The sequence below is a fragment of the Erinaceus europaeus genome, chromosome 7 (genome assembly GCF_950295315.1).
Source record: "Erinaceus europaeus chromosome 7, mEriEur2.1, whole genome shotgun sequence".
NCBI classification, from domain to species: Eukaryota; Metazoa; Chordata; class Mammalia; order Eulipotyphla; family Erinaceidae; genus Erinaceus; species Erinaceus europaeus.
The window spans coordinates 73151401-73179144 of NC_080168.1; the positions used below are offsets into that span (position 1 = coordinate 73151401).

The 27744-nt window shown below is 39.5% G+C and overlaps 1 protein-coding gene across 4 annotated transcripts in view; it reads right to left on the reverse strand.

Moving 5' to 3' along the window:
• Positions 1-27744, reverse strand: part of VWA8 (von Willebrand factor A domain containing 8) — a 408658-nt gene that overhangs the window by 372758 nt on the left and 8156 nt on the right. For all 4 annotated transcript variants that reach the window (XM_060194755.1, XM_060194752.1, XM_060194753.1 and 1 more), the window contains exon 2: positions 23502-23579. In XM_060194755.1, coding sequence (XP_060050738.1) covers positions 23502-23579 — 78 coding nt within the window. The remainder of the gene's footprint in view (positions 1-23501; positions 23580-27744) is intronic.

Below are 27744 nucleotides of genomic sequence, written 5' to 3' on the forward strand. Positions count from 1 at the left end.
TTATTATTTATAACTATTCACAGCTACTCATAATTACAGAATCTCAATTTAGTTCAACATAGCTCCATCCCATTTTGAATGCCTTGACTTTGGAATCATCCTCCGTTTCATGATTTTAAACAAGTTAAAAGTAATCATTCCTAATCAAATGAAATAAATGCCTTTTATATACGTTCAGCATACCAGAGCTTCAGAAACTATTTATTGCTTCCTCAAACTGGGGAATATTTTTAAATAAAAACCAAAGGCAGACCTAGAATAACCGAGTTCAATGTGCTCAAAATAGGAGAGAAAAATGCATGAGGTTTTTCAAAGCCTGGAGCCTGGGGAAGTGTGTGTGACCCTGTATGCTCACGGGAGCATCTCCGGTTCAGCAGAAGTCTGACTCAAGGCACACCTGCCAATTGTCAGCAGTCCCTCCCTGTTGGGGAACATTCATATGAGATGCCCGTAAATTCAGTGCCTGAAAGACTCTATATCCAGAGTAAACTATATGAATGTTCCTCAAACATAACTGAGTTATCAGGCCAAAGTCTGACAGAAGCCAAAGCTCTTGGACATCAAATGTCTTAGCCTTTGTTATGGAAGGGGCTATCAGTAAGCTAACTGATAAACAGCAGTCATGTGCTAAGTTTAAACCTGCGGTCTATAGGTTCAGTTACCACACTCTATGTTTTGAGCCATTTTAATCATTTGTCCCATTTGTGTGTTCTGCTTCCTACTCAAATCACTTTGTATATGAAATTCCTGATGTTTTGTAACCCTCTTTATAAAAATAAAAATAATAAAACCTGGAACTGAAAGGAGTACCTTTTTGCTGTCCTGCACTCACTCCTGACTTCCCTGGGCAGATGCCCTCACCATTGTGTCCTGGAACCTCACCTCTCCAGAGCCCTGCCCTACTAGGGAAAGACAGAAACAGGCTGGGGTTATGCATCGTCCTGCCAACACCCATGGTCTAGTGAAAAAGCAATTACAGAAGCCAGACCTTCCAATTTCTGCACCCCAAAACAATTTTGATTCATACTCTCAAGTGAGATGACCAGAGGGCTCTGAACTCCAACTCTATCAGGAACAAGAGAGAGAAGAGGAAAAAGAGAGGGACATTTGGATGTAATAATAGGTTTACACATGACTTGGACAGGAAAAGAAGATGGGACCAAGAAATTTAAAAAGGCCAAATATATACAAGTGTAGACAGATGGTTGTAGAAATAATAGCTGACCCATATCTGCAACCTTGGGAGAACTGTTACAGCTTCCAGTAGAGGTATTGGGGATCCAGAACTCTGGTGGTGGGAACAGTGCAGAGTTGTACCCCTGTTATCTTGTAATTTTGTAAATCAACACTAAATCACTAATAAAAATAAAAGAAAGACTTCTTGTGTCCTACCTTCCTTCTAACAGCAATAACAAGATGGAAAAAAGATGAAAAGGTAAAGGATGTCCAGTGAACTATGGAGGAGGGACACAGGTACCACAGTGACAGGTGGGTAGTGAGAATATATTATTTGCAGGGAACTTATACCTCTAAAATATACAGTGTTATGTAAATCAACACCACCTCAATAAAAATAAGTCAATGCACCATTAATGGTCCTAATATAGTGTATTCCTGTTATGTGCCAGGTGAAAATCCAAGGGACTTTTTCAGACAGTGTCTCATAGAGCTGCCAGAATGCTGAAAGCTAGCAAACTGCAGTGTGTACAGACACGGACTCCTGCCCAACTCCCAGCTGCCAACCCTGCTGCTCACTAGAAAACTGTAGACAGTCTCTTAAACTCTGTGTTTACTGTTTCCAACTGTGTGATGAGTATAATACTCAGACTGGTGTTATGAGGATTAAATTAGGTCCTTAGTCCAGTGCATGGTAAAAGTGAAGTGCCATGTAAGTGGCTGCTAATTTCTCACTGCCCACATTGTATGGAAAACAAAAGTTCTAAATTCAACTCATTTGTCCAGTTGATGAGTGCATGAACTAAGATTTAGACTAAAACTCTTGGAATCCAAAATCTTCACTCCAGTCACTATGTCCTGCTATCCATCTGAAATCTTTTCCACAGGCTCTGCCTTCACATCGAAACCTGCTCTTCTAAGTGTAGAGCTCTTGAGACCACAGCAAATTTAGTAGATACTTTCCTGCTCATTAATCCTGTTTTGCTTGTTTTGAGTAATAACAAAGGTACATGATTCACTCCTTTATGAAAATTTCAAATTCATTTTGGAGGGTACACTAGGTTATAGAAGGACCCACATTTCAAAACAAACAAACAAAAGAGTCCTGATTTTATTTTAGTATATTGTACGTTGTCAAAAAACATACTGACCTTGTCAGGAAGTTGCATCAAACGGGTGAAAGAAAGCATGATGTAGTGCTCATTGTGGCTATGGTGTATTTTACATTAATGCTTGAAGCTAGCTGTATTTTTAGGATGGCCACAAGAAAACATGAGTCATACTTAAAAGCATTCCAGAAATAGAAATAAGATGTAAGAGTGTACATTACAGACATCTGCAAAACAAACTGCCAAAGGGCCATGCATGCCCTAACATAAACACAATCTGCATGAGAGAAGCCCCGGATGTTAAGATTCCAAGCGTGAGATGCTACCTTCCAGAAGTTCACACAATGATAAACTGATGTCAGGAAAATAACAAGGAAGTGGTCTGGGAAGTGGCACAAAGCATCAGGTCTTGAGTTTGATTCCCAGTAGCACATGTACCAAGCTGATCTCCGGCTCTCTCTCTCCCTTCCTTTCTAATAAATAAATAATCTTTAAAAGGAAAAAAGGAAGAAAGAAAGAAAGAAAGAAAGAAAGAAAGAAAGAAAGAAAGGAAGAAAGGAAAAAGAAAGAGAGAAAGAAAGAGAGAGAGAGAAGAAGAAAGAAAAAATAGCAAGGAACTTGATTTTATAGTCAATGATTTCTTTCTCTACATAAAAATAAAACATCTGGTTAGTGTTAGACTAAACTCCTTACTCAACTCCTAGCCAACATTTGTTTCAAAACATATATACAAATTTTGCCCAGTCATGTTCAAGAATTTTAAAATAAATATATTAAAGGAACCTAATTAAAAGTTTCTCCCTCCACAGACTCTAGTTTGTCTTATATGTCAACATAAAAGTTTCAGATTATTACATCTGAATTTCATTACAGTAAGATCATTCAAAATTTGTGAAATTTCTTAGTATCTTATGAGGTAACATAATATAATGAAAGTGAAAAGTCTTTGAAGACAAATAGGCCTAATTGTGATTTTGGATCCTGTTCTTTATCAGTGAACTTCGACAGCATTTTATTATTGAGTATTGTTATTACAAGAACTACAGGTAAGGTACCTGGTCCATATTAGAATATTTTCTTAAAGGTATATGGATATATGGGGCCAGGTGGTGGCACACCTAGTTGAGCACACATGTTACAATGCTCAAGGACCTGGGTTCAAGCCCCCAGTCCCCATCTGCTGGGGGAAAACTTTGCAAGTGGTGAAGCAGTGGTGGAGGTGTCTCTCTGTCTCTCTCCTTCTCTATCACCACCATCCCCCTTGATTTCTGGCTGTCTCTACCCAATAAATAAAGATAATTAAAAGCTTTTAATTTAAAAAAGGTATATGGATATATAGATATTTAAAAGAAAAACATTAGGGCTGGGATAATAGCACAGTGGCAAGCACCACACTTACATTATGTGAGGCCCCAGGTTCAGTCCTTGGCATTACTAATAATCAGAGCTGAGCAGTGCTCTGATCTACAGAAGAAACAAAAATTCCATCTAAAAAATATTAGATACAGGAACAGTGAAATAAGTCACTTAGACAAGGGACCAGGTGATGGTGCACCTGGTTGAGTGCACATATTACAGTATACAAGGATCCAGGTTCAAGCCCCTGGTCCCCACCTGAAGAGGGAAAGCTTTGCAAGTGGTGAAGCAGGGCTGCAGATGTCTCTCTTTCTCCCTATCTCCCCTACTCTCTTGATTTCTGGTTGTCTCTATCCAATAAATAAAGATAATAAAAATTTTAAAAAGAAAAAAAATATTCACTTAGATAATATGCTGCTTTGCCATGCACATGACCCAAGTTCAAGCTCAGCCCCTACCATACTGAAGGAAGCTTTGGGAGATCTGTGTGTGTGTGTGTGTGTGTGTGTGTGTGTGTGTGTGTGTGTGTCCTTTGTCTCTATATTAAATATATGTGGCGTGTGTATGTGTGTATACACACACATATGTACACATATATGTATATAAATGTTTAAAATTTTAACACATAGGTATCATGTCCTCTGACCAAAATTAAATTAAATTAAATGAGAAGGCAACAGTAAAAAGATCTTTGAAAAATTCTCTACATAAAACCTAAATAACACATCTCTAAGTAACATGGAACCAAAGCAAACTAAAAAATAAAAGTGAGACTTCCAGGAGGCATGGTTTCTGCTACCTCTAGAACTGTGCCTGCACTTCTTGATATTTCTTCTCTCTGATTCCTTACCTCCATACCATTTCTGTCGCGTTCAACCAAATCACTATTGCTGCTACTACCCTACATTATGCTGCTACTAAAATCCTACTGTGGACTGTAACCAGAGATACTGAGTCTGAGAGGTCAACCTCACAACTCTTCAAGTCTGGTCATGTCACCTTGCGAACATCAAGCTACAGATAGTACCATGACTCCACCCCGACTTCTCTGGGCAGATGATAGCTGGCCCATGTCTATAACCTTAGGGGAACTGTGGTGGATTGCAGTGGGGAGAGTGAAGATTCAGAAGTCTGGTGGTGGAAATGGCATGGATTCAAACCCCTGTCAACATGTAATTCTGTAATATAGAAATAAATATTTTTAATTTTAAAAATTTAAAAAATTAATAAAAGTGAAATTTTTGTCATTTTAAAGTAAGTGAAAGTGAACCAAAAGTGAAACCATGATGCAACCATGCTTACGGCACACCACTAATAGAAAAATTTCACAGCATTAAACACTTACTTATATTAAAAAAAAAAAAAAGGGATTTCAAATTAGCAGCCTCAGTTTCTGCCTTGAGATGAAAAAAAAAAAAACTGAATGAAATCCAAAGAACCAAATTACACTGCCTAAGCCGATGAAATGGAAAATTAAGAAACAATAAAGAAAATGTAATACTTATCAAAATCCCAATGGCATTTAAAAAAAATTGAACAATTTGCTCCAAAATTTGTGTGGAACATCAAAAAAGCCAAAAAGTCAAAGCACTTCTGAGAAAAAAAGAAAGAAAGAAAAATATGGAGGTTATCACACTTTCCAACTTCAGTTTATACTACAAAGCAATAGTAATTTTTTTTAAAAGTGTTATACTGGAATAAAAAATGGACATTTAGATCAATGGAACAGAATATTGAGCCCACATATATACAACTACCTAATACATGACAAAGGGGTCAAAGCCATCTAATGAGATAAAGAAAGCCTCTTCAACAGATGGTGCTTAGAAAGTTGGACAGCAACATGTAGAAAAGTGGAACTAGACCACCACTTAAAACCATACACTAAAACCAAATCAACACAGGTAAAAGACTTGGATATTAGATCAGGAACTTTAAAATTTATAGTAGGAAACATTGGTGAAACTTTACAGGATCTTCACATCAAAGATGTATTTGGAGACTCAACCCCATGAGCATGGGAAATGAAAACAAGAATAAATGTAAATGGAACTACATGAAACTAAAGTGCTTCTACATATCAAAAGCAAACTATACAAGGATAACCAGGTAAACCAGTAAATGGGAGAAGATACCTGCATATCACACATCTGACAACACACTGATATCAAATATCTATAATGAATTGGTACAGTTCTACAAAAGAAAAAAAGAAAAGAAAAAAATGGTCTAAAGTGGCCAGGGAGTGGTGCAAATGGTTAAGTGCACATGTTATCATGCACAAGGACTCAAGTTTGAGCCCTTGATGCCCACCTGCTAAAGGGAAGCAATGAAGAAAGTATTGCAGGTGTCTCTTACCATTCTCCTCTCTTTTTTTTTTTAATCTTTTTCTCCAGGGTTATTGTTTTGGCTAAGTGGCTACACTACATACAAATCCACTGCTCCTTGAGGCCTTTTTTTTTTTTCATTTTATTGGATAGATCAAAAAGAAATTGAGAGAGGAGGGTAAGACAGAGAGGAAAAGAGAAGGATAGATACCTGCAGATCTGCTTCACCACTTGTGAAGGAATCCCCCCTGCAGGATCCTTACGGGTCACTGCGCTTCACACTATGTGCACTTATTTAACCAAGTGCGCTGCCAACCGACCCCCTCACCCTCTCCTATCTCCTTCTCCCCTCTCAATTTCTCTCTGTCCTATAAAAAATAAAGTAAACAACTGTATTGCACCAAAGCAAAGTACTCTGCTGGGGGGGGGGGGGGGAGTCTTGGTATATGATGGTGGAGGAGGACTTAGCCTGGGGATGAGTGTTTTGCAAAGAACTGAGAAAATCTGCCCATGTATCAATACTACTTACTATAAATCACTAATCCCCTAAATAAAAAAAAACAATAAATAAAACTGAAAAAGGAGGGGGGAAAAAAGGCAAAATGGCCATCAGGAGCAGTGGAATCATAGTGCCAGTGCCAGCACTAAGCCCCAATGATAACCCTGGTGGGGAGAAAAAAAGAGAGAGAAAGGTAAGAGAAAAGAAAAGAAGAGAAGAGAAGAGGAGGGGAGGGGGGAGGGGGGAGGGGAGGGGAGAAGAGAGGAGAGGAGAGGAGAGGAGAGGAGAGGAGAGGAGAGGAGAGGAGAGGAGAGGAGAGGAGAGGAGAGGAGAGGAGAGAAAAAGTAAGCCAAAGAAGTAAACAAAACAGTTTTCTAAAGAATATCCTACATTGTCAAAAGAGGAAATGACAGGTGTTGGAGAAAAGGGAACTCTGCTACACTGCTGGTGGGAATGCAAACTGTGCAGCCCCTTTGGAAGACTATATAGGCAGTCCTTAAACAAATAAACATGGAAATACCTTACCCAGCAATACTACTCTTAGGCATTTATCCAGTGGACACTCAATCATTAATTTGAAAGGACATATGCACCTCTATGCTCATAGCTGAATTATTCACAATTCCCCAAGTGTGGAAGCAGCCAAAATACCCATAAATTGATGACTGGATAAATAAGTTATGAGATATAAACTCCATAGAATACTACTCTGCAAAGTACAAAAAGATAAAATTCTGTCCTTTAGGACAAAGTAGATGGAACTGGAGGTGATTATGCTTAATTAAAGAGATCAAAGACAACTACTGGATGATCTAATATATGGAATCTAGAGAACTGATACATATGAACGTGAAAAAAAGAGAAAAAAAGACAAACTATTTGTAAGAGTTGTGAGAATTATGATGGTTATCATTAGAAGGTAGGTGGGTGGAGACATAGAATTTGTGTGGTAGATATAGTGTGTAATATTATAATCTTATAACCCAATATTTATCACAAATTGAAAAAGAAAATAAAAAAGAAAATCCATTGAGGGTCCAGGAGGTAGCATTGTGAGTAGGGCACAGAACTTGGACGCATGAGGTACTTACTGAGTTCAATCCCTGACATGCCACATCTAAGAGCAATGCCCTGGTTTCCTCTCTCTCTCTCTCTCTCTCTCTCCATATATATGCACCTAGGCTAACAAATAAATCAAATTTTTAGAGAAAGAAACAAAAAAAAATAATGACCTATACTTTTTTTTAAATATTTGTTTATTTTGGATAGAAACAGAGAAATTGAGAGGGGAGGAAGAGAAAGAGAGATACCTGCAGCACTATTTCACTGTCATGAAGCAGGTGGGGGACCAGGGGCTTGAACCCAAGTCCTTGAACAGTGTAATCTCTGTGCTCAACCAGGTATACCACTGCCCAGCCCATATGACCTACATTAAAAAAAATGGGGAGTTGGGCAGTAGCACAGTGGGTTAAGCACACATGGTACAAAGCTTAAGGATCCCGGTTCCAACCCCCGGCTCCCCACCTACAGGGGAGTCGCCTCACAAGTGGTAAAGCAGGTCTACAAGTGTCTATCTATCTCTCCCCTTCTCTGTTTTCCTCTCCTCTCTCCATTTCTCTCTGTCCTATCCAACAACGACAACATCAATAATAACTACAATAATAAAACAACAAGGGCAACAAAGGGAATAAATAAATATTTTTTAAAAATGAAAATTCAGTGAAACCAAAACTCATTAATAAAATAAAAATTCGGGCCTGGTCGTGGTGCACCTGGTTGAGCACACACATTACTGTGTGTAAGGACCGGAGTTCAAGCCCCTGGTCCCTACTTGCAGGGGGGAAGCTTCATGAGCAGAGAAGCAGGGCTGCTGGTATCTCTCTGTATCTCTCCATATCTCCCTCACCCCTCTCAATTCCTCTCTGTCTCTATCCAATACTAAACAAATATTTTTTAAAAATACAATCAAAATTGGCAAATCTCTAGCCAAACTTATCAGGAAAAAGACAAATAATCAACAAACCAAAAGTGGAGGGAGGAAAAGGTGAAATACTGATATTCAGTATACTAAGGGGACTGTTGTAATAGATTTACTCTCTAACCTTCCATACTTTAGTGAACTAGACAAATCCTTGATACAAAAATTTCTTTAAAAAGTCACTTATTATTTCACTAACATTAGAAGAAAGCCTCTGAATAACTATAGTCTCCCATATAATTCAGGAAAGGATCTATTATAGGAAATGTCTTAGAAGGCTATCTCCTCATTGAACAGAAGTCAAGGAGTGTAATTACATGAAGCTCAATGTTACAGTCTCTACAGTCCTACGCCTTAAGTGATAGAGCCTATTGGGACCAATCACATTATGCTGTCTGCCCATACTCAGCCAAAATATGATTTAGCAATGCAGGGCTCTCTGAAATTGAGTAAGTGCTTTAAAATCTCCCCCACATGTTCCTAGCTATGACCATAGACTGTGAGCTCAGACCTACAGGGATGCAGAGGTTACACAGGCTCCTGTGCTGAATATGGGCCCCAGATCAGATCAATGGGGTTTATAGTCAACGGTATTTATATATTTTCCCCATATTTGGGAGCTACTCTCTTCCCTGATCCAGCTTTCTAGTCCTATTTCCAACTCAAACACCATTTCTCCAGACAATATCTTTATCCCACCTGTATGTTAGCTGTTAGGCTCAGGCAAAAATTAGTAAAGTCATAGGCCCCTTGGAATATGCCTAAAATACTTACTAGCTTTCTCCAAAATGGAGACCCCAAGTCTCATCTGCTATACCCGTACCTTAAGGTTTCTGATTAAACCTTTTTTTCTGCTTTACATCTTAATGCTTTTTCAGCCACCAAGTTGCAGATGCTTTTATGATGCCAATATGACTTCCCTGGGTAGATGTCCTCTCCAATGTGTCCTGAAACCCCACCTCTCCAGACCCCTACGCCACTAGGGATAGAAAAAGGCTGGGAGTATGAATCGACCTGCCAGCGCCCATGTTCAGCGGGAAAGCAATTACAGAAGCCAGACCTTCCACCTTCTGCACCCCATATGACCATAACTCATGACCCTGGGTCCATACTCCCAGAGAGTTAAAGAATAGGAAAGCTATCGAGAGGGGGTGGGATACGGAGTTCTGGTGGTGGGAGCTGTGTGGAGTTGTACCCCTCTTATCCAAAGGACTTGTCGATCATCATTAAATCAATTTGGGGCCAGGTGGTGGTGCACCTGGTTGAGAGCACATGTTATAGTGCTCAAGGACCTGGGTTCGAGCCCCCAATCCCCACCTGCAGGGGGAAAGCTTTGCAAGTGGTGAAGCAGGGCTGCAGGTGTCTCTCTGTCTCTTTCCCTCTCTGTCTACTTCTGGCTATCTCTATCCAATAAGTAAATTAGGAAAATTAAAAATAATAATAATAATAATAATCATTAAATCAATTTTTAAAAATCTCCCCACAGGGGAAAATCAAAGTCAGAGTGGCTTCACTGGTAAAGTTACCAAATATTAGAAGGGGAAAAAAAGGCTATTTTTTTTTCTCCCTTCACATTTCTGGAAAAAAAAAATTTTTTTCCCATAAATATGAAGGGAGGAAAATACTCCCCTTTCAGTCAATGAGCATTACCAAACATCAAAATCAAAGACATCACAAGAACGGTCCTATGGACTGACTTTGTGTTTCTCCAACATCAGTGCACTGGAATTCTAACTCTCAACATGATGGAAGGTGGCTGGGTCATGAGGAGCGGCATTCTCTAGGTGGGATTAGTCTGATTAGTCTGTGTAAGAAAAGCCCTAAATCTGTCTTTCTGCTCAGCAAGAAGTCAGCAGTTAGCAACCCAGGAATGGGGTACATCAGTGCTAGCACTCTTATCTGAAATTTCACATTTCCAGAGTGCAAGAAAAATACATTTTGATTCCTTGAAACTCACCTATTTATGATGCCTTGCTACAGCAGCCCAAAGCAACTACAGAAAGATACAGGTTGCTCCCTTCATAAATTTAGATGTAAAAAATCCCAGAGTTTTCTGAAATGGAATCCAATGACATATAAAAATAATTAAAAAAAAAAAAAAAACACAACCTAGTGGGATTTATTCTAGGAGTGGAGAGTTTAGGAGAACATCTGAAAAAAAAAAATCTATCGGTATAATTCACCATGTAAATGAAACAAATACTATATAATCACGTCTAAGGACTCAGAAAAGGGATTTGACAAAATCTGACATACCTTTCTGATAAACAAATATCTGCAAATTACAAATTGAAGACTTCCTAAGAAAGAGAGTCTATAAAAAAAAAAAAAACGTAATTAAAGGCGACTCACTCCTATGATGATTTTAAGCCTGACCTCTGAGTTCAAGTTCTGCTTTGATTACATAATCCTGTCACAGTTAGTGGTCATTTGAGGCTTACTAAAGCCATGGAACTGTTTCCAAGCAGTTAGGGCCCACACAGATGTTCATCATTCTCCTCTTAAAACAAGTTTGAGTATAAAGTCAAAAAGATGAATTTTCTTTGAGGGGGTTTGTGAGGAGACTTTTAGTCTTTAGTTTGTAAATAATTAGAGAAATTCATCCATGTCAGAAATGGCAGAACAACCCAGAAGAGCTCTGTCATTTTGTAATCGTAGATCATATGGAATAGTCTTTGCAGCTCTGGGTTAGTTTTAGTGACTTAAACGTCATCCCAAAGGCTATGGTGTTGCCCAAGATTTCTTTACTCACCAGTCAGAACTAGAAAAACCATCTTAGAAACAAGGCCTTCTTCAGTCCTTAAGATTTACCTTCCCCTAGTGGTAGCACCAACTGCCTTTCATTATGTGAGTATTTACTTCAGTAAATGCTTTTCTTCGAGACTTAAACATATTTTTTTGAGAGATAAATGTCTGTTTTTAAAAATGTATACTTTATTTTTTATGGGGAGAGTTAATGGTTTGCAGTACAGATGTTGACATATGGGTAAAATTTCATATCTTCACAGAGTGTTTTGCCTGCAAAACACTCTCTCCTCCAACTTAGGTCATTTTCTACCATCATGCACCAGGTCCACAAAGCCTCTCCCACCTCTTCCCTGTCCTCTTTCTCCAGAATCCTTTGCTTTGGTGCAATATACCATACCCAGTCTATGAGTTACTTTGTGCTTTTGTTTCTTTTTTTTCTTTTCTTTTTTTTTTAATTTTTATTTATAAAAAGGAAACACTGACAAAAGCCATAGGATAAGAGGGTTACAACTCCACATAATCCCTACCACCAGAACACCGTATCTCATCCCCCTGATAGCTTCTCAATTCTTTTTTTTTTTTTTTTGGCCTCCAGGGTTATTGCTGGGGCTATGTACCTGCAGTATGAATCCAGAGAAAGACAGAAAGATAGACACCTGCAGACCTGCTTCATCACCACCCCCTCACAGAGTCAGGGGCTCAAACCCAGATCCTTGCACTTTGCACCATGTGCGCTTAACCCACTGTACCACTGCCCAGGCCCTGCTTTCCTATTCTTTAGCCCTCTGGGAGTACAGACCCAGGGTCATTATGGGGTACAGAAGGTGGAAGGTCTGGCTTCTATAATTGCTTCCCTGCTGAACATGGGTGTTCAGGTGAATCCATACTCCCAGCCTGTTTCTTTCTCTTAGACACTCCATGAATATTAGCCTTGTGATTTTATTTCTTTATTGCTGTAATAATGATTTTCAGTGCTCTGAATATAATTTTGATAAAGACAGAAGACATTGTTGTGCTTCAACTAGTTCACTATTTCAACAGAGAAGACCCAGTTTTGAGCCTAGTCTCCAATGTATTATGGAACTTACTCTCAATTAACCTCAATTGCTCTCTCTCTCTCTCTCTCTCTCTCGCTCTCTCTCTCTCTCTCTCTCCCTCCCTCAGAAAAAAAAAAAAAAAGTCTGTCCCAGAATGGTTAAGTCCCAGTGGCTTTAGATAGGTAAAGACACTGTGGTAGACTATAAAAAGAAAATCACCTCATCAAAGCAAGGACTGCAAAAGCTGAATAAGGGCAAGAGACTGGCATACTTTAACAATGACTTTTTAGTCACTATCAGGCTATCCCATCAGCTGTGGCCATAACCGGGGAGTCCTGAGATTTCCAAACAGACATGATGGGCCTAGACCTCAAATAAATCCCTCTCTCCATTGTTACTGGTCACCTCTATCAGGAACAATACAATAGACCCCTTTGTGGGCCCCCATAGGGCCTTGCCCTCAACTTGGATCAACAATGGTAGAGAATGTTCCATCCTCCAAAGGGAAGCTGGACAATATACTCTATGCTACACCTGAGGAAGATGGGTCAATATTGGGGCAGCTTGGAATGTTCCTACTCATGACCACAATATATGAGCTCAGATCTACAGAGGTAGATCTATGCAGAGGTCACATAAGCTGAATATGGGCCCCAGATCACATCAAATTGATGGAGTTTACAATCAACAATATTTATACACCTTTCCCATATTTGGGAGCTACTCTCTTCCCTGATCCAGCTTTCTGGTCCTTCTGCCAGCCATGATATCATCTCCCCAGACAATAACTTGGATCCACCTGCATATCAGATTTCAGGCTCAGGCAAAAAAAAAAAAAAAAAAAAAAAACTACTATAGCCACAGGCCCTTTGGAATATAACTAAAATATGCCTACTAGCTATCTACAAAATGGAGGACACCCCCCCCAACTCTTCATCTGCACTATTCTAGCCTTTAGGTCCATGACTGGCTAACAAGTTGTTTGGCTTTGTATTTTAACTCTCTTTTCAACCTCCAGATTCCAGATGCTAGCATGATGCCAACCAGAATTCCCTGGACAGACAACCCCACCAATGTGTCCTGGAGCTCCGCTTCCCTAGAGCCCCACCCTACTAAGGAAAGAAAGAGACAGGCTGGGACTATGGATTGACCTGTCAACTCTCATATTCAGCAGGGAATGAATTACAGAAGCCAGACCTTTCACCTTCTGCATCTCACAATGACCTTGGGTCCATACTCACAGATGGATAAAGAATAGGAAAGCTATCAGGGGAGGGGATGGGATATGGAGATCTGGTGGTGGGAATTGTGTGGAGTTGTACCTCTCTTATCCTATGGTTCTGTCAATGTTTCCTTTTTATAAATAAATTTTTTTAAAAAATTCAAACTACAGGAATCAGGCTTTGCTGATTACTCTGCAAAATTACTCTATTCATTACTCTGACCTCTTTCTTATGGTCCTACTTTCCTGTGTATGAAGTGAGTTTTAGAGAGAATAATAATTGCCAGAGGCCCTTTCCATCACAAGTCTATTATTTTGTGTTTCATTTGAAAATATTAAATATCCAAAAGGCAAAAGGTCAAATTAAAGCATAAATACAGAAAGGGAAGTAGCAGGGTATGTATCAAATATCAACAAAACACCAATGTCCAGAATAAATTTTTCCAAAAGAAAAAAAAGTTTATCAAGGTTTTCTCTTAATTAAAATCCACAATCTCTAGCCTGCCATGTAACAGCAAAAGTTAAGTCAGAGAATTGTACTTTTCCATCTAGAAATAGTACCTCAGACAGAGAACAAAGTTCAAAGACTATTTGAACCTAACACAGTTAACAGAGTACAGAAGCACACTGTGGTATGCAATACAGTATATCTGACCAGTCACTGTGCACAAACCACATGATGCTTATGTGGGTACAGAAGATAAAGGCTGCCTTAGTTAACCAAAGCTCTGCCAGCATTTTCTTATAAATGGACACAACTACTCAGAATATTTCTGAGGAATCTCCTGGAGGTAATGTAATAGTTTACTACTGACCAAAACATATGTTACTATCATAATGTACTGTTGTATGCTTCACATTGGTTTTGGTTTCACTGCCCCCACTAACACCCAGCCCCCCCCCCCCCCCCCGCCCCTGGGAGATTGTGGTATGGCCCCTGCTAGTTTCCGGGCCCTCTTCTCCCCGCCCCAGGAACCCCTACAGACTTAGAGAGTTCTGGCCACAGCCGCTGGAGGAGAAGGATACAGGACAGATCTGTGTGGTGATTAGTTTGGGGAGTCCCTCTCTGCCGCTGGAGCAGAAAGACAGGAGAGCACATGTTTGCCCGCTCGTGAATAAAGATTAAACTGCGTTCTCAGCTCAGCTGTGTATCTCTGGTTGTCTCTGTTACCCGCCTGTGAAGCCAGCCCAGTTAAAACAACAATGTACCAACAATAACTGCAAAAGATATGGGGCTCAAGAGCTGTATCAATGGGAAAGGCATCTGCTTTGCCATGTATGTGGCCCAGGTCTGGTCCCAATACCACATGGGGCCAGGGGGCCAGGAGAAGCTCCATCAGTGTGGTATTTCTTCCTTTCTCTATGGCTCTTCCTTGGTATCTCTTACATAAATGAAGGCACAGAAAATAGGCTCTAAGTGGAGAAGCTGCACATATGCAAGGCCCTTGCTGGAAAAAAAATTTACATATATATGTATATATATATATATATATATATATATATATATATATATATGATGTTGTGAACATACAAGATCAATGGAATATGGATATTAACTACAGAAAATGCACACAGAACTCTATATGCCAGCTAGCTGCTTTCACTAATTCTCTTCAGAGAAATTTAAGAAAAAGCTACTAATAATTAAAGGCAAAATAAACACACTTTTGATTCATAAGAGATGCATGAAAATAATAGTAACCGAAAATATGCAAACCAAAAATGTTGAGGATATCTCATGTTTTGTGGGAATTATGGTAAGGACTCCTCCATTGAAGCTGTGCTATATTTAGAGACAAAGACCTTTTACATTTTGGGACATGAACTCAGCCACTGTACTGCCCCTAAGCATTTGCAAAATAAGAAAATACAGCCATTCAAATGTATGTTTACAAGTTTTAAAAATAGTATTATGGGGTCAGGTAGTGGTGCAGCTGGCTAAGTGCCCAAGTTACCATACACAAGGATCTGGGTTTGAGTGCCAGCTCCCCATCTGCAGCGGGGTAGGGGAACTTCATTTGCAATGAGCCAAGTGTCTCTCTGTCTCTTTCCCTTTCTATCTCCTCTACCCTCTGAAATTTTCTCTGTCCAATCAAATAAAGGAAAAGAAAGAAAGGGAGGAAGGGAAGGAGGGAGAAAAAGAAGGAAAATTGACATTATGTGATTCCTTAAGTCCTTAAAGTTAGTGGTTTCATAGATTTTCATGTAAGAAGCCCCCAAAAATGACTAAACATTTTTTACTATGACAAAACATTTCAGCAGAGCATTGATCAAAGACTTTATTATCTTAGATGCTAAAAAAAAAAAAAAAAAAGCCATGAACAGTACTATTAACCAATGACTATTTTTGTGTCAAGATGAGATTCAAACGGGCAACATTGTTTGACACTAAAGTTTGGTTTTTAAAAGGAATTTGGTGACTATTTGAAGAGTCTACTGCCATTTTCAACAACCTAAGCATGGTCAAACTGAAAATTGCATTTAGATGAAGTCTGATACAGATTCGTTCTTAAAAGGTCAGACGGGAGTCTGGCGGTAGCATAGGGCATTAAGCGCAATGACCTGCGTAAGGATCCAGTTTGAGCCCCGACTCCCCACCTGCAGGGGAGTCACTTCACAAGCAGTGAAGAAGGCCTGAAAGAGTCTTTCTCCCCCTCTGTCTTCCCCTCCTCTCTCCATTTCTGTCCTATCCAACAACAATAACATCAATAACCATAATAACTACAACAATGAAACAACAAGGGCAACAAAACGGAATAAATAAATATTTTTTTAAAAGTCAGACTGAATCAAGATTAAGAAATTTTTAACATCTTTCTTCAGCAAAATCACATCCGCCTTTGTAATTCCCATACTCAGTACTATCATGGCCACAAGACAGTGGGCAATGGGAAAAAACAAAACCAAGAGGCAAGGAAAATAAATATCAAGCACTATGTGCCAGGAACTCTTCTACACATCTCACACACGATGTGTGATTTGATTCTATTTACTTATTTATTTATTTTTGTGAGAGAGGGAAACTAGAGCACTACTCAGTTTTGGCTTATGGTGGTGTCAGGGTTGAACCTGTGACCTCTGGAGCCTGAGTATGAAAGTCTGGGGCAATGCCAAGATGCTACCTCCCTATCATCATCACACCAATTGATCTGATTCTTACAAGATGTTCATGCAGTTAAAATAATCATCCCCGGGGGCCGGGCAGTAGTGCAGCGGGTTAAGCGCAAATGGCATGAAGTGGAAGGACTTGCTTAAGGATCCTGGTTTGAGCCCCCGGCTTCCAACCTGCAGGAGGGTCGCTTCACAAGCAGTGAAGCAGGCCTGCAGGTGTCTTTCTCTCCCTCTCTCTGTCTTCCCCTCCTCTCTCCATTTCTCTCTGTCCTATCCAACAACAATGATATCAACAAAAAAAACCCATAAAACAACAAGGGCAACAAAAGGGAAAAAAGTAGCCTCCAGGTGCAGTGGATTCATGGTGTAGACACTGAGCCCTAGTAATAACCCTGGAGGCAAAAAAAAAAAAAAAAAAAAATGATCATCCCCACAGTCAAGGAGAATCAGAGGAATTAAATGACTAGAGAAATCATATATCTTAGAAGTAATACAAAATTTCTAAACACAGTTTATCACTTTAAGCAGATTATTTCCTCCATGAAACTCAAATTTCACAAGTGTGTCGTATTGGCTACTGACTGGCAATGAATCTTTACTTCTGAAGCTGATTTTTAAAGGTAACCTATATCTATAACAAGAAAATCAAGGAAAAGGAGTGATTTTTTTTTTTTGAATTGCTATATACCTATGGCATTTCAGGTACTATAGATTAACCTAGTTAATTTTTCTACAGAGTAAGAATAAAAATTTGTTAAGAATTATGTCAGTAGTTTCATGCAGAAAAGAAAACCTGCCTATTATGATAATAATTAGGCAAGCCATTAAATGGTGAGCATTTAAAATAAATGTTCCTTACTCCCACTTCTGCTTAGAATGAATAGAATGGCAAGAGAAATTTCACTTCTAACCTAGCAATCAGAACAAGCCAGGTAATCTATAAAAATCAGTCTCTTAAAATTCATCATGTAACAAAGGATATCAAAAAAAATTAATTAACTACATTCTAGAAAATACTGGCTTTCTCTAGAAGAATAGAGACCCATAGTTAACTTCCTTCCCCCCTTCATACTTTATTGGCTGATAATGAATTGCAATATAATTGTTGACACAAGTACAATTTCTAATGTCCTCATGATAGATATCTGCAAAACACTCTCACCCCTAATGGGGACCTTCCACATCACCATACACTACTCACAGCTTCATCCCTCCTCCTCCCCTTCCCCTAAATCCTTGGTGTAATACACCCAATCCAGTCCAAGTTTTACTCTGTGTTTTCCCTTTCTGTTTCTTAAGTCACAGTTATGAGTGAGATCAGTCAGTATGCATCCCTCACTTTTTTTGGCTTAGCTCACCACAATTCCTTCAAGTGCTATCCAAGATGAGGCAGAGGTGATGACACCATCATTTTTAAAAGCTGAGTAGCATTCCATTGTGTATATATACCACATTTTCTAAGCCACTCATCTGTCATGGACATCTGAATTGCTTCTAAAGTTTGGGCTACTGCAAACTGTGTTGCTATATCCTTTGGATATATCCCCAGCAGGGTTAGAAGGAGAAATCCAGAAATTGATCCCATTTAGTATAGTAGCAAAAACAATCAAATACCTAAAAATTCATTTAACAAAGGAGGTGAAAATACATGCATACTTAAAATAATGAGATACTATTCAAGGAAATAGAAAAAGATACAAAGAAATGGAAAGATATACCAGTTCACAGGAACAAATTAATTTCTACTCAGGCTCTTTCTCTGCAGGGGGAAAGCTTCACGAATGGTGAAGTAGGGTTGCATGGTAACTGTCTCTCTATCTCCTCCTCCCCTCTCCACTTCTCTCTGTCTCTATCCAATAATAAATAAATAAATAAATATTTTTAAAGAAAATTAAATAATAATGAAAGAGCCAATGAAGGAGACAAAATGAAATACATTATACCTCAAAAGAAGGCAAGAAAATATGTATATAGAAATATAAATAGGAAGATAAAACAAGACTTAAACCAAGCTTTGCTAATAACTATACTAAACATAAATGAGCTGAACATTTCAATTCAGAGAAAGAGCCTGAGTGGAAATTAATTTGTTCGTGTGACACACTTTAAAAATACACACAGAATGGCTGAACTTTTCATAAAATACTTATTACTTTCATAAAATACTAAGCACAACAAAGATGGTGTGGTTTAGATTAAAATCACACAAAATAAATATTCACTGAGACAAAAAGTGTTCCCAAACACAAGGGCACAAGGGTAGGACTGCATAATACAAGAGATTATTCATTAAAAAAAAAAAAAAAAAGTTGGGGGCTGGGCACAGGGAATTAAGCACACCTGGTGCAAAGCACAAGGACCAAGGAAGAATCCCAGTTCAAGCCCCCGCTCCCCACCTGCAGGGGGTCACTTCACAAGTGGTGAAACAGGTCTCTGCAAGTATCTATCTTTTGCTCCTCCTCCTCTCTCAATTTCTCTCTGTCCTATCCAACAACAATGACAGCAATAAAGATCAACAATAATAATAACAACAACAGTGATAAAAAACAAGGGCAACAAAGGGGGGAAAACGGTCTCTAGGAGCAGTGGATTCACAGTGCAGGCACTAAACCCCAGTGATAACCCTGGAGGCAAAAAAAAAAAAAAACAGTTATAAAAATGTACATACTTATCACAGATGTTTAAAATACCAAAGAACAAACCCATAGACTAAAGGGAGAAACAGAAAACTTATGATGATCATAACAGAAGGTTTTATTTTTTTCCTTCAAAAATTTTTAACTTTTTTTGTTTTTGTTTTCATTTTTGTTTTTAATGATAGAGACTAAGAGAAATAGGGAAAAAGAGGGGGGAAGGAGAAAGAGACACCTGCAGCATGGCTGCTGCTAGTGACGCTTCTCCACTGTAAGTAGGGACCAAAGGCTTGAACCTAGTAGGTCCTTGAGCATGGTAACTTGTGTGTTTTACCAGTCGTACCACCACAGGGCCCCGTAACAGAAGGTTTTGACAACACTTTCTCATAATTGAGGGTAAAGGTAGAGAAACAGCAGTAAGATTATTAAGAAACAATTCATGCAGAACATTATTTCTTTTTCAAAATCTACCTGAGACATTCAGCAAGACAGGCCTTGTGGTGGGTCCTAAGTGTCAATTTCAAAGAATTAAAATCATATAGACTATGTCCTCTCACATTTGTGTGTGAGGTCCCCCAGAATTGCATTAAGGAGGGGGGGAAGGAAATTTGTCTAAACTCACTGAACAGAAACTTCAGTGGCTGCCCATGACTTAGAAAATAAGACTTCTGGGGTCCAGTGCTGGCATACCTGGTTAAGCACACATGTTACTGGGTACAAGGACAGGGTTCAAGCCTCCACTCCCCACCTACAGGGAGGATGTTTCACAATCAGTGAAGCAAGCCTGCAGGTGTCTTTCTCCCTTTCTTACTCCCCTCCCCTCACAATTTCTCTCTGTCCTGTCAAAAAAAAGGGAAGGAAGGAAGGAAGGAAGGAAGGAAGGAAGGAAGGAAGGAAGGAAGGAAGGAAGGAAGGAAGGAAGGAAGGAAGGATGGATAGGGAGGGGAGGGGAGGGGGAGGGGAGAGGGGAGGGGGAGGAGGAGGGGAGAGGGGGAGGGGAGGGGAGAGGGGAGAGGGGAGAGAGGGGAGGGGAGGGGAAAGGGGGAGGGGAGGGGGAGGGGGAAGGGAAAGGGGAGGGGAGGGGAGGGGGAGGGGAAAGGGGGAGGGGAGGGGAGGGGGAGGGGAGGGAAGGGAAGGAGGGGAAGAGGAAGGGGAGGGATCCGGATTCAAGCCCTCAGCTCCCCACCAGCAGGGGGGGTTGTTTCACAAGTGGTGGAGCAGGTCTGCAGGTGTCTATCTTTTTCTACTCCTCTCTGTCTTCCCCTCCTCTCTCACTTTCTCTCTGTCCTATCCAACAACAACAGCTATAACAACCACAACAAGGGCAACAAAATGAGAAAAATGGACTCCAGGAGCAGTGAATTAGTAGTGCAGGCACCAAGCTCCAGAGATAACCCTGGAGGAAAGAAAGAAAGGAAGGAAGGAAGGAAGAAAGAAGGAAGGAGAGAAAGAAAGATAAAAGAAAAGAAAGTGTATGAGAAAATCCAACAGAACTTTTGAAGTTAACAAGTACAATGAAAAAAAGGCATAAGTGGAGCTTAACAACAGATATGAACAAGCAGGAGAATTAGCAAACTGAAAACATGCCAGTCTGAGAAACAGAGAAAGAAAAAAAAAGGAAAAGAACCTAAAAATCCTGAGTCAAGTACTATATTAATATACACAAAGAGAGTCCCAGAGAGAGGAAAAGAAACAATACACGAAGAAATACCCCAACACACACACACAAAAACCACTTGATGAAAGATATTAATTTGCATATCAAAGAAGTTAAACAATTCCAAACAAATCTAACTTGAAAGAGACCCAGATTCAGACACATGACAGTCAAATTATCAAAAGACAAAGAGGGCATTAGAAAACCATTGGAGGAACATTACTAGAAGTGGCATGATTTGAAACAAAGGAGTAGTTGTCAGCCAGAGAAATAGGGATCAAAATAATAGTAAGATACCAGTTCATGCACATGAAAGATAGCTCTAAAATGAAAGGCAAACACAAGTTGTCAGTGGAGATGCAGAGAAACAGGAAACTTCAAACACTGCTGGTGGTACAGCAAGACAGAGTGGTGATTCTGGAAAATGGTTTGGCAATTACTCAAAACAGTAAGCACTAAGTTACAATATGACCATGCAATTCTACACTAAATACATATTTAAAAAAACTGGAGAGTTGGGCGGTAGTGCAGTGAGTTAAGTGCACATGGAGCAAAGTACAAGGACCAGCATAAGGATCCTGGTTTGAGCCCCCGGCTCCCCACCTGCAGGGGAGTCGCTTCACAGGTAGTGAGGCAGGTCTGCAGGTGCCTATCTTTCCCTCCCCCTGCCAACTTCCCTCCTCTCTCCATTTCTCTTTGTCCTATCTAACAACAATGACATCAATGACAACAACTACCACAGCAATAAAAAAAAACAAGGGAAAATAAATATAATTTTAAAAAAAGAAAACTGAAAAGCACAAGGACCTAGGTTCAAGCCCCTGCCCCACTCCCCCACCTGCACCTGCAAGGAAGAAAACTTCATAAGCAGTGAAGCAGAGCAGCCGGAGTCTCTCACTCTCTCCTTCTCTCTCTCCATCTCTTCCCTCTCAATTTCTTTCTGCCTCTGTCCAATAAATAAATAACATATTTTAATAAAAAAGAAAGAAAAGTGAAGACAGAAATCTGTACAAGCATGTGTCTATGGATGTTCACAGCAGCATTATACAGAATGGCTCTACAACGGGGATATCTCACAGCTCCACCAGCTAACAAACAAAATGTGGTCTATCCACGTGTTATTTGTCACAAAAAGACATGAAGTAGTGATACATACTATAGTATAAATGAACCTTGAAAACATTACAAGAGAAATCAGACATGAAGACTACATAATTTCTGATCACATCTGTATGAAATGTTCAGAAGATGCAGATCCACAGAAATGGAAAGTACCTGAAGGATTACAAAAGGTCAGGGGGTGTGGGTAGGAGGAGAAAGAAAGAAAGAGACATACATAGGCTTGAGTTTCTTTTCCACGGAAATGGAAATGTTCTTTATGTAGACAATAGTGCTTATACAACTTTGTGAATACATTTAAAAAAAAAAATCACCCGGTTGTACACTTTTAAAGGGTGAATGTTACGGTATATGAATTATCTTTCAATAAAGTATCTTTCTTTAAACCCAAAGCATGACGAGTTACCACTGCCCATTCAGTAGAATGAGTAAAGTTTACAAGACTATTGAGGGCAGAGGCATTGTGGCCTGGCTAGGTGATGGTGCTGCACCTGGTTGAGCACAGCCATCACTATGCAAAAGGACCAATTCCCCAGCTGCAGAGATGAGCTCCCCAACTACGGGAGGGGGGGGGATGCTTCAAGCAAATTTTCAGGTGTCTTTCTCCTTTCTCCCTTTCTGTCTCCCCCTCCACTCCCAATTTCTCTCTGGTCTAACAGATCGAAAAAGAAAAATATAGTCACCAGGAGCAGTGGATCCATCATCAGCACTATCCCCAGAGATAACCCCAGTGGCAAGAGAAAACAATTCAATTCAACTCCTATTTATACAAATTGTGTGAAAACATAAGACGGCAAGCCTTTTTCAGAAATCTTCATTGCATCTAATTTTAGTAGCCCCAAATTAATGGAAAGAATACAAATGTCTATCAATAGGAAAATAAACAAAACTATGCAAATGCATATTAAATAGTGGAATACTGCTCAGTAATTAAAAAGTAATGATGTTCTTTTATTATGATTTTGTTGCAAAATTATCACACTTACAGTGACATGGATGAATCTTTAATTCATCACCTTGACAGAAAAAACACACACACAATACTACATGATATTCTGTTTACATAAATCTGAAAAACCAATCTGTATGACAGAAAAGAGAACAGAGTTTTTACAGGAGAAAGGGAAAAAACTGATCATTTAGAGGTGGAATCTTGGCAGTCATAGACAGGAGTGTCTAAAATCAACAAAATGAGGGAAAATTAATATTTGAGAGCTGTGCATTTTACTATATATAAATTTTATACCAATTATAAAAGAGTAAATAAGCATCTTGTGGAAACACTCATGGTTGAAATAATATGTCTAGAATAAATTTTAAACATTCCAGAACAGGAGAAAGGGCATGGCAGAAGAGGGGAGGGGAGGAAGAGAAGACAGGCAAAAGAAAATTGGCAATATATTGATATATACTGAAGCTAAATTTTAAGTACACTGTGTTATATTATTCTCTCTAGTTTAATGTTATCATTTGAAAATTCCTATTATAGAAAGTTAGAAACCAGTTACTCAGTAATAAATATTTCTTACTGTAGTTTTGTGGCACAAGTTCCGGGCTTTTGGGAGTTTTCAACTTGTAGGACACATCTCCAATACTGACTGTATCACCTAAAAAGAATATAAGAAAAATATTAATTACATTATTTCAAAGGGACATGTGCACCTCTACGTTTATAGCTGCCGTGGAACTGGAATCAACCTAATGCCCATTGACAGATGATCACATAAGTAATGGGGCTTACATTCAATGTAATTTGAAAAGATACTGTATCCTCCCTGGATAAATGTGAATGGAACCAGGGGTAATTATGAATAGTAAAATAAGGAAAAGACAACTACCAGATGGTTTTGCTCATATGTGGAATATAGAGAACCAAGTCACTTGAGCTTGCAAGGAAGAGGAGTGGGAGGAGAGGAAAGAGAGGGAGCAGAGGGAGGAGGAGGAACCAACCTGTCTCTAAGACTATGTGAGAATTATGTGGATGTCCTTGGGTGGCTGGTTGGGGGTGGGGAGAACAGAACTTTGGTGATGGCAGGTGTTGTGTGGAGTTATATTCCTTTGATTTTATAATCTTGCAAACCATTATTATACTATTAGTTATATGTATATATGTTTTAAAAAGAAAATCATTGTTTGTAGGAGATAGGAAAAACTATGATTTAGCAATAATGATTCTCTGACCTACAGGAAGGTATGCTACAGAAATATCTAGCACAAATATAATAGATATGGGCCCCAGGTCAGATCAAGGTGGGAAATAGTTAATTTTATTTATATGGTTTCTTCCAGTTTGGGATCTATTCTCTGCCCTGATCCAGCTTTCTAGCTCTGTTCTCAACTCTGACACTATCTTCCTAAACAATATTTTTTAAACCATTTCTTTTTTTTATAGTCTTCTTTTATATAAATATATAAATTTATTTATTTATTCCCTTTTGTTGACCTTGTTTTATTGTTGTAGTTATTATTGTTGTTGCTACTGATGTCGTTGTTGTTGGATAGGACAGAGAGAAATGGAGAGAGGAGGGGAAGACAAAAAGGGGGAGAGAAAGACACCTGCAGATCTGTTTCACCGCCTGTGAAGTGACTCCCCTGCAGGTGGGGAGCCGGGGGCTCAAACCGTGATCCTTACACTGGTCCTTGTGCTTTGCGCCACATGCGCTTAATTCAATGTGCTACCGCCTAACTCCCTAGACAATATTTTTAGTCCACCTCCATGTTAGCTATCAAGCTCCAGCAAAAATTACCAGTTAAAGGCCCCTAGGAACATACCTAAAATAGACTTCACAGCTTCTTTCCACCCTAACATCCCTATTCGCATCTGCTCTATTCCTACTTTATGGTTCCTGCTTTTTGTTTGTGTGTTTGTTTGTTTGCTTGTTTGTTTCATTTTGTTTTTATTTTTTATTACCTTTATTTATTGGATAGAGACAGAAGCTGAGAGGTAATGGGGACACAGAACTCTGATGGTGGGAAAGGTGTGGGATTCTACCCATTATCTTATAATTTTTAAATCAATATTAAATCACTAATAAAAATTAAACATTTAAATAAAAAGAAAGAAAATGAAGGTGCAGGGAGATCAAGCCTTCAATGGTCCCAACATATTCATAGTTTCAAATGTTCTGAACTCTCAGAGAAAAGGAAAGAAAACTCAAAGGACAATAAAGGAGCTCCTTAGGGGTGCCAGAAAAAAAATATCCAGCACATCAGCCTATGTTAGATATCATGCTCTAAAATCTCCATCCAAAGAACTACAGAAAGAAGGGAAAGAAACATTGGTGAAATAAGCATTGTAAACGCTATGTTGTTTAAAAAAAAAAAAAAAGTGGAGGGGCTGGATGGTGGTTCACCTGGTTGAGTGCACACGAACACGTTAACACATGCAAGGACTTGGGTTTGAGTCCAAGCTCCCAACCTACATTGGGGATGCTTCATGAGCAGTGAAACATGTCTATAAGTTTCTATCTTTCTCTCTCCCTATTTCCCCCTCCTCTCTCAACTTCTTTGTTCTATCAAATAATATTAGAAAGTAAGAAAAAAAAGGGGGGCTGGGTGATGGCTCATATGATTGAGTGTACATGTTATAATGCACATGGGCCAGGGTTCAAGCCCCTATTCCCCCCCCTGCAGGGGGGAAGCTTCATGAGTGCTGAAGCAGGTCTGCAGGTGTCTCTCTGGCTCTCTTCTTCTCTATCTCCCTTTTCCCTCTCCATTTCTTTGTCTCTATCCAATAATAAATAAAGATAATAAATAAAAAAATAAATTAAAAGAAGTAAGAAAAAAGGAAAAAAATAGTCTTCAGGAGCAGTGGACTTGTGCAGGCACCAAGGCCCAGTGATAATCTTGCTGGCAATTAAAAAAGAGAAAGATGGGGGGGTCGGGCGGTGGCGCAGTGGGTTAAGCGCATGTGGCGCAAAGTGCAGGGACCGGCATAAGGATCCCGGTTCGAGCACCCGGCTCCCCACCTGCAGGGGAGTCACTTCACAGGCGGTGAAGCAGGTCTGCAGGTGTCTATCTTTCTGTCCCCCTCTCTGTCTTCCCCTCCTCTCTACAGTTCTCTCTGTCCTATCCAACAACGAACAACATCAACAATGGCAATAATAACCACAACAAGGCTGCAACAAAAAAGGGGGGGAAAATGGCCTCCAAGAGCAGTGGATTCATGGTGCAGGCACCGAGCCCAGCAATAACCCTGGAGGAAAGAAAAAAAATAGAGAGAGAGAAAGATGGGGAGGGAGAGAAGGAGAGAGAAGGAAAGAGAGAACGCAGAAATTTAGTAGTAGTATAACAGAACTATACCCCTAATATTTTATAGTCTTGTGACTTACTGTTACTTGTGGCTTAATAAAAATTTATATGTAAGTAAAATATATTAGCCAGCATCATCTTCTCACTAATAGTAACAGGAATAAATCAATAACAATACAGAAGAATCCACTTTATTTAATATCCTCCAAATATCTACAAGGTGGTATCTGACATGTCTAAGTAACCTTTTTTTAACAACCATATAAGTTCTTATTTTTGCTATATACAACTTTCAGTTCTCCAGAAATTTAACTTAAAAATACCATATTTCTAGGGACTAGGCAGTGGCATACCTGGTTAAGTGCCCACATTACAGTGTACAAGTGGTGAAGTAGGGCTGCAGGTGTCTCTCAGCCAGCCTCCCTCTCTATCTCCTCCACTCCTCTCAATTTCTCTATGTCTCTATCCAATAATAAATAAATAAAGACATTTTTTAAACTACCATATTTCTAGGTCTAGGGAAGTAGCATAATAGTTATGCAAAGTGCCTTCCCTATCTGAGGCTTTAAGATCCCAGGCTTAATCCCCAGCACCACCATAAGCCATAGCTGAGCAGTGCTCTGGTCAAAAATAAGTAAGTAAATAAATAAATAAATAAATAAATGAATCCCACATCTCTAGGTATGTAAAAAGAACAAAGTCTCTGTTGTATGAACAAAGAATTCCTACAAATTTCAGAGTTTTGATTTTTTTTCAAGTATCATCAATTTCTGACTCATCTGAAACACAGAACTAAACTGAACAGTTTCTGCTTTGCTCTGACCCGCAGCACATACTAGCATGGAACTTCATTTGCAAAGGGCTCAGATACACCTTGAGGAAATAGCTATGTGTTGGGATACTGTACAGATGTGGCTGAGTTAGGCAGGACCCACAAACCACCATATTTCCATGCAAGTATTATTATTTACATATCAATCTTCTGCCTTGTTTTAAAAATGACTCCTCTGCCACCATATTACCCCTTCAGGGTATCACCCGTTCCAGCCAGCTGAAACCCTAGCAACTGTTACTATAGAAACTTTCTACCTTCCCAGAGCACCTTGTCTTCTCCACCCCCTTTCCTAGTCAATTCTTTCCTGACTTGCCACTTCCGGAATTCTCCTATAAAAGTCACTTCTGTTTCCGCTCTGTCTCTTTCTCTTCTGCATCCCAACCTGGAGAAGGGCTGGCATGCATAGCGGGAGGTGGCCATTTTGCTAGCTCCACGTGGCCTAAACCCATTGTGCCCACACCCAACTCTGGGGCGGGCGTCCGCATCAATTAAGATTTGTGTTCCCACTCCGCCACGAGTTCTCTCTCTCCAGCAACACTAGCTCAGCAGCTATGCAAAATTCTGATTTCACCATTGCAAGTGAGTGTCCTGAAGACTAAGGCTTTAAGTCACATTAGTAATAACACTACCCAACACTGGTTGAATGATCACCACATTATAAGTACCTTATATATTTTTCAAATAGC